Raw genomic sequence first — 7,500 nt, 5'->3', positions numbered from 1 at the left:
ATAAAGTCACTTGACTTGTTTGTAAGGGCACCAAAGGGATGTGTGTGTGTGTGTGTGTGTGCGCGCGTTTGGCAAACAGTTTAGCTTGTTGTTTTGGCTTGTTAATGAATAAACAGTTGATCCATTACCTCCTTTTTATGATTGATATACAGTACTGTACAGCATTTTATATTGTGTTCAAACCTTGACTAAAACATGGACTTTTCGATTCATTATACACACTTGTTTGATTTACAAAACCTGTTTAATAACAAGTGAAGTTTTTAAATCAAGGTTCCACTGAGTTCTATTTACAAACCGGTTTTATTTTCCGTCGTCAATGTTGACACCACATGCAGCACGGGCAACATTAATGCGATGAGAAACTTCTTTCAACTTACTATTTTTGAATAACCCTGTATAGTATTGTTGTATTATTCAACTAATTAATTTTGAGTAACTCTGTATAGTATTATATTTTTCAAGGATGCTAACTTTGAGGTCCCACGATAGTGTATTAGCAGTTGTCCAAAATCTGGCCAAGATGCTAAAATAGCTGTTTTGTAAGCCCTGATGGTAACACGCCTTTTTGTGTGTCTGTAGCTTTAATGCCAACTTCAAGTACAATACGAAAGAAGTACAATTATGCATTTGTAGTGTTAATTTTATATTGTAACTTTGCACCTGTCCAACGAAATATGTGACGTATATTACATAAAACAATGTAACATTAAGGAATGGGACAGGAGGACACATTAGCAACGCTAGCACATCTATCTGAGTATGAGCAACATTACAGTCACTTTTTTAACAAACATCATGCTTACAAAACTGTAATACTTACAGCAACCACATCTGTAGATTAATGAAAAGTAGGTAGAAAATAAGGCTTTTACTTTAAAGTACTGTACCAGTATAATGGAAAAACATGTTGACACTATTTTGAAGTGATTATCATATATTTCTGATTTATAACACCTAAAGACTTACCAAGTTTGTGGGTAAATAGATATGATTAACAAGAAAAAAATCACAGATTTCCAAGGGATAATGAGCATGATCTGTGCAAGCGTGATCTGTGACATGAATGAGTGGGACCACAGTTCCCTTCAACAACAACAAAACTACTACTCACAGCATAAATCCTTAGACAACAGACTACTTTGGGACAAATTATGATCCAGAACCTTAAATTTTTGAGCCTGAGTATAAGGAGGATTACAACACGTTTTAGAAGCTGTCTACTAAACAGATGTAACTAGTGAAAAACATAAGCATCATGCAGCAGTATTGCTAAGTGCTGAACACGAAATACAATCTATGAATATAATAAAACAATCACTTACAATGTACACTATCTGCCCTGCAATATAATCCTGCAATTGATAGGATGTTCATATCTTCCCGTTTAGATGAATAATTAATCATAATCCTCACGAAGAGTTAAATTAAAAAAAAGTGCCACAACAAGCGTTTTTGTGTATGTCTCGCCATCTCCGAGTCGATGTCAAAGTGTCAACCGTCTCCTATTAAAGTGAGAGGCGTGATTTATAATCTAGAATTACCTTTCACCAATTTAGGGGCAAAGCTTCAGCAGAACACCGCCGAATCAATATGTCAATATAGCAGCATAAGCCAGCCACTTCTCTGTGATCAATGCGTCGCTAAAAATAGACTCGGTTAGTGCTTATAATAAAAATATGTCTAAAACTTGGTCAATATTCAGGCCACAAGATGTAAATGGAGTAATGTTGGCAGTCTTTGGATGGTTATTTAGAGGGCTTTGTGGGCGCAATAAACTTCATTGTTAGTTGACTTTTTTGCAAACTTTTTTTTACGATTTAGAATGCATTAAAAAAAACATGTGTTCTGGTCTTACATTAGGATTGTGAATGAGAAACAGCACATCTCTATCCCATTTTTGCATTTTTCCAGTATGACTTATTTGCTGACTATAAGCAGAGTGCAGAGGAGTTTCCCCGCCCGTGATGTCATCAGATCCCGACTGTACAGAAATTGCCAAAGCTGCATATTCATAATGGCCGTTTGAAATTGTGGCATTTTGTGGATGTTTTGATGATATTTTCACATACTTTGCGGATTGGAAATATAATTGGACATGGTTCAATTAATAAAATGAAACACAATTCAGCATACATAGCGCACTCGTATAAAAGCAGCACACACTAAATTTGAGAAGACTTTTTTTTTTTTTGACATTAGCCAGACGGGACCATAAGCTGCAGAAATGTGTTATTTACACGGAAACATTTTGTAAAAAATTATTTACATACCCTAATTAAAACTGCTAAGCTAACAAAAGAGAAGTCATCCTCATGGACCCACTAGCTGCGGAAGCTAGCTCTCCAATCAGCTAAACAGACTAAATAACTCCACGGTGACGTTTTGGTGAATTTACTGAGGAATTTGTGAAACTGTAACGATACAAACAGAATTCCATTGTAAGTTATTAATACTTACACAGATACTTGTAAATATGTCAGTATATTAGCTACCGGTAATTGTTTTATTTATTTTTTTACATATTTTTCTATATTAGCTAATTTTAACAACGTCCACTTTATTACACGTAAAATTATGCTTTAAAACAATCCAACAGACATCACACATGTGACGGTTTAGTAAGTATGAGTTTATCTAGTCATATTGTGATGGATGAAGAATCCAGATGGGTCGCAATGCTATGGACAATTAGCAGACAGAACTTCCGGTTCAAAGCTTCAGACAGCAGAAAATACTAGCCATTCATCTAGCAGCACCTGCAGTGAGCGAACTCGTCCAAAAACATGGCACCATGGCATAAATAATGCCAGTAATTAATAACAGTATTTGCATGTTTTATAAAAACTATTTGCATTATGGCTGTCAGCGAAGAAAAATCCATAAATTAGCCGCACCGTTTTATAAGGCACTAGGTTCAAAGCGTAGGAAAAAAGCGGCTTATAGTCCGGAATTTATGGTAAATAGCATTTATTTTCCCATTATACTGGTAAATTTGAGATGTGTAGCATCCATCCATCCATTTTCTACCGCTTATTCCCTTTGGGGTCGCGGGGGGCGCTGGAGCCTATCTCAGCTACAATCGGGCGGAAGGCGGGGTACACCCTGGATAAGTCGCCACCTCATCGCAGGGCCAACACAGATAGACAGACAACATTCACACTCACATCCACACACTAAGGCCAATTTAGTGTTGCCAATCAACTTATCCCCAGGTGCATGTCTTTGGAGGTGGGAGAAAGCCGGAGTACCCGGAGGGAACCCACGCAGTCACGGGGAGGACATGCAAACTCCACACAGAAAGATCCCGAGCCCGGGATTGAACCCAAGACTACTCAGGACCTTCGTATTGTGAGGCAGATGCACTAACCCCTCTGCCACCGTGAAGCCCGAGATGTGTAGCAAAGCCTTTTAATTTTATTTTTGTACATAGCCGCCCTTCTTCAAGTGGTGGGTGTATACACAGGGCGGACTCGTCTAGCTAGTGTGCCGGGTCAGAGGCGGTATGGTTTCCACGAGGAAGGAGGTTTTTACCTTCTTGACATCATACAAGGCTTTCTCAAAGACATGCTTACTTGCTTATGGTAGTCCATCGTATCCGATGATGACTTCCACTTCTTCTATTGGTGAGTTTTGAGGTGACTAAAAAGTCCAATACGAGAGCCACATGGTCTATTGCAATGGGGGCATATGAAATTAGTGTTTGTTGTGATCTTGGCTGCAGGGCCCATCTTTCTCCTCTGGCGTTTCCTAGTGCTCATAAACAGGCTCCCGGAACACGTTGCTGTTAGAGCGTCATCAAAAGTCACTCTTGCATATTAGGGGACCTTCTAAAGTCTTTACCTCCGCAGGTGAAGCCCACAGTCATCGTGAAGTAGTCACCAAGCTGTACCAGAAGTTGACCAAGGTGAAAGCAAATGCAGGCAACCAGGAGAGCGAAGTACGTAAATTAGAGGTCCAAATAGCAGAGAAGACCCTCCATCTGAACGCGGTGCAGCATGAAAACGACCAGATAGGTGCACGCGTTAAAGAGCTGGAAGCAGCTCTGCAGGCTGAGAAGGAGGTGGCCACTCGAACTGTTGCTCGGCAGGGGTCCACTCAGGAGCTCCTAAACCAAGCCCAGAATGATAGCAAGTTGTTCCAGCAACGGCTAGAGGAGGCCCAAAACAAAGCCATTGCGAACGAGAAGGCTTTAACAGATGCCCAGAAGTCTTTCAACGACAGTTTTTCCAAGCTTCAAGCCGACCGTGATGACAGATTACAACAAATGCAGGAAAAAAATAAGGAGCTTGCCAGTAAGGCAGCTGAAAATGAAAATCATATTCGCAAATTAGAGCAGGAGAAAAACGAAAAGCAGGTGAGAACTGGTCAGCATAAGAGGTGTTTTGACATATGTTTTATTCATTTGTGAAGGCACAGTACAATTGATTTGTCGCTAGCTGTTCGCCCTCATTCATAACACACATGGTCTGCCTGAGAATAAACAGACAGCAGGAGGCATAATGCTGCCAATTTAGCGAATAATCAGCAAGAAAATCAGAAATGAAAGCACACGTACGTTCAAACCCAGAAAACTTAATACGCAAGAAAAAATTCATAAGTATTTAGGTGTGCGCACTAGGGTTGTCCCAATATCAATATTTTGGTACCGGTACCAAAATGTATTTCGATACTTTTCGATACCTTTCGAGACTTTTATAACTAAAGGGTACCACAAAAATTGCATTGTTGGCTTTTTTGTTTTAACAAAAAATTTTGCAGTACATTAAACATGTATCTTATTGCAATCGAATAACAATTTTGTCCTTAAAGGGGAACATTATCACAATTTCAGAAGGGTTAAAACCATTAAAAATCAGTTCCCAGTGGCTCATTTTATTTTTCAAAGTTTTTTTCAAAATTTTACCCATCACGCAATATCCCTAAAAAAAAAGCTTCAAAGTGCCTGATTTTAACCATCGTTATATACACCCGTCCATTTTCCTGTGACGTCACATAGTGATGCCAACACAAACAAACATGGCGCATAGAACAGCAAGCTATAGCGACATTAGCTCGGATTCAGACTCGGATTTCAGCGGTTTAAGCGATTCAACAGATTACGCATGTATTGAAACGGATGGTTGTAGTGTCGAGGCAGGTAGCGAAAACGAAAGTGAAGAAGAAACTGAAGCTATTGAGCCATATCGGTTTGAACCGTATGCAAGCGAAACCGACGAAAACGACACGACAGCCAGCGACACGGGAGAAAGCGAGGACGAATTCGGTGATCGCCTTCTAACCAACAATTGGAATGTGTTTGTTTGGCATTAAAGGAAACTAACAACTATGAACTAGGTTTACAGCATATGAAATACATTTGGCAACAACATGCACTTTGAGAGTGCAGACAGCCCAATTTTCATCAATTAATATATTCTGTAGACATACCCTCATCCGCTCTCTTTTCCTGAAAGCTGATCTGTCCAGTTTTGGAGTTGATGTCAGCAGGCCAGGGAAGCTAGGGTCGATATTCTTCTCTTGAACATCTTCGGTGGCATAAGGGACGGTGTGAGCCAAGACATCCAGGGGGTTTTGCTCGCTTGTCTGCGGGAACAAACTGCCGCCATTGCTTGCCGTGCTACCGAGGTCTTTTGTCCCTGAATTGCTCACAAACTCCGGCAGATTCAATGGGGGTCTGGCGGCAGATTTCTTTGACTTTATCGTTGGAAATGCATCTGCTTTGAGTGTCGCAGGATATCCACACATTCTTGCCATCTCTGTCGTAGCATAGCTTTCGTCGGTAAAGTGTGCGGAACAAACGTCCAATTTCTTGCCACTTTCGCATCTTTGGGCCACTGGTGCAACTTGAATCCGTCCCTGTTCGTGTTGTTACGCCCTCCGACAACACACCGACGAGGCATGATGTCTCCAAGGTACGGAAAACAGTCGAAAAAACGGAAAATAACAGCTGATTTGACTCAGTGTTTGTAATGTGTTTGAGAAAATGGCGGATTGCTTCCCGAGAGCGAATAATAGAAAGGCGTTTAATTCGCCAAAATTCACCCATTTAGAGTTCGGAAATCGGTTAAAAAATTATATGGTCTTTTTTCTGCAACATCAAGGTATATATTGACGCTTACATAGGTCTGGTGATAATGTTCCCCTTTAAATAAAATAGTGAACAGACTAGACAACTTGTCTTTTAGTCGTAAGTAAGCAAACAAAGACTCCTAATTAGTCTGCTGACGTATGCAGTAACATATTGTGTCATTTTCCAGTCTATTATTTTGTCAAAATTATGAGGGACAAGTTGTAAAAAGGAGTTATTGATCCACTTGTTCATTTACTGGTAATGTCTGGTTATTTTCTGTTTCAACATGTTCTAGCTACACTTCTGTTAAAATGTAATAATCACGTATTCTTCTGTTGTTTGGATACTTAATATTAGTTTTGGATGATACCACATATTTAGGTATCGATCCGATACCAAGTAGTTGCAGTAGTTACATATTCAAAGTCCTCATGTGTCCAGGGAGGTATTCCTGAGTTTATGCTCCTCTGCTCGTAAATCCAGCAATGTCACGACGTGACGACGCGCCGTCATGCCCAGGAGCCAGTACGTTTCAAACAGTATAGAACCGTTTTTGATTCATTAGTACCGCAATAACATACTAATACCGGTATACCGTACAACCCTAGTGCGCATGCATTTTTTCTCTCTATGTGGCCCCAGAGTCAAAACATTTGCCTAGCTCTGATATAGAGTATTGTGCTTACAAAATGTGCTGTTAAAACGCAACGCGTCTTGTCAAAGTGGCGTCCCACTGAAAAATGTTGACCTGTGAGACAGCAACCTGTCTATTAGCAATTAAAACTAACCAAGTAAACATATTTACAGTTCAAAGCAGAGAATACAAATCTGCAAATGCGGGGGATCTAATACTTTATTTTTAAATGTATTCGCCACAGACTTATCAAAGGCAAATGCAGCAGGATATGGCTGAAATGTCAAAGAACCTGTCAAAGTGTGAAGCTTCTCTGGAGATTGCGACAACATATCGTAGGGATTTGGAGGAGGAGAAGGCTCGGCTAATCAAAGAGATCGACAAACTTAAAGGAAAGGTAAGAAGGAGATGTTTATTTCCACAGCATCAAACGACGAGTGCATGATTATTGTAGAAGACAAGGTACCGTGCAAAGTAGCTCTTTTATATATTTATATATACATATATATATATATATATATGTATATATATATATATATATATATATATATATGTATATATATATATATATATATATATATACTATATATATATTAGTATTATATATATATATATATATATATATATATATATATATATATACTAATATATATTAGGGACAGCGTGGCGCAGTGGAAGAATGGCCGTGCGCGACCCGAGGGTCCCTGGTTCAATCCCCACCTAGTACCAACCTCGTCATGTCCGTTGTGTCCTGAGCAAGACACTTCACCCTTGCTCCTGATGGGTGCTGGTT

At 39.6% G+C, this 7,500-nt stretch overlaps 1 protein-coding gene across 3 annotated transcripts in view; it reads left to right on the top strand.

Moving 5' to 3' along the window:
- LOC133572140 (uncharacterized) overlaps positions 1–7,500 on the top strand; it is a 74,102-nt gene that overhangs the window by 35,711 nt on the left and 30,891 nt on the right. For all 3 annotated transcript variants that reach the window (XM_061924873.1, XM_061924872.1, XM_061924870.1), the window contains exons 23-24: positions 3,852–4,357; positions 6,952–7,104. In XM_061924873.1, the coding sequence (XP_061780857.1) occupies positions 3,852–4,357; positions 6,952–7,104 (659 nt within the window). The remainder of the gene's footprint in view (positions 1–3,851; positions 4,358–6,951; positions 7,105–7,500) is intronic.

This window comes from Nerophis lumbriciformis, linkage group LG29 (assembly GCF_033978685.3).
Source record: "Nerophis lumbriciformis linkage group LG29, RoL_Nlum_v2.1, whole genome shotgun sequence".
NCBI classification, from domain to species: Eukaryota; Metazoa; Chordata; class Actinopteri; order Syngnathiformes; family Syngnathidae; genus Nerophis; species Nerophis lumbriciformis.
Note: the sequence above shows the minus strand (reverse complement) of the source record. Positions and strands in the feature narration are given on the sequence as shown.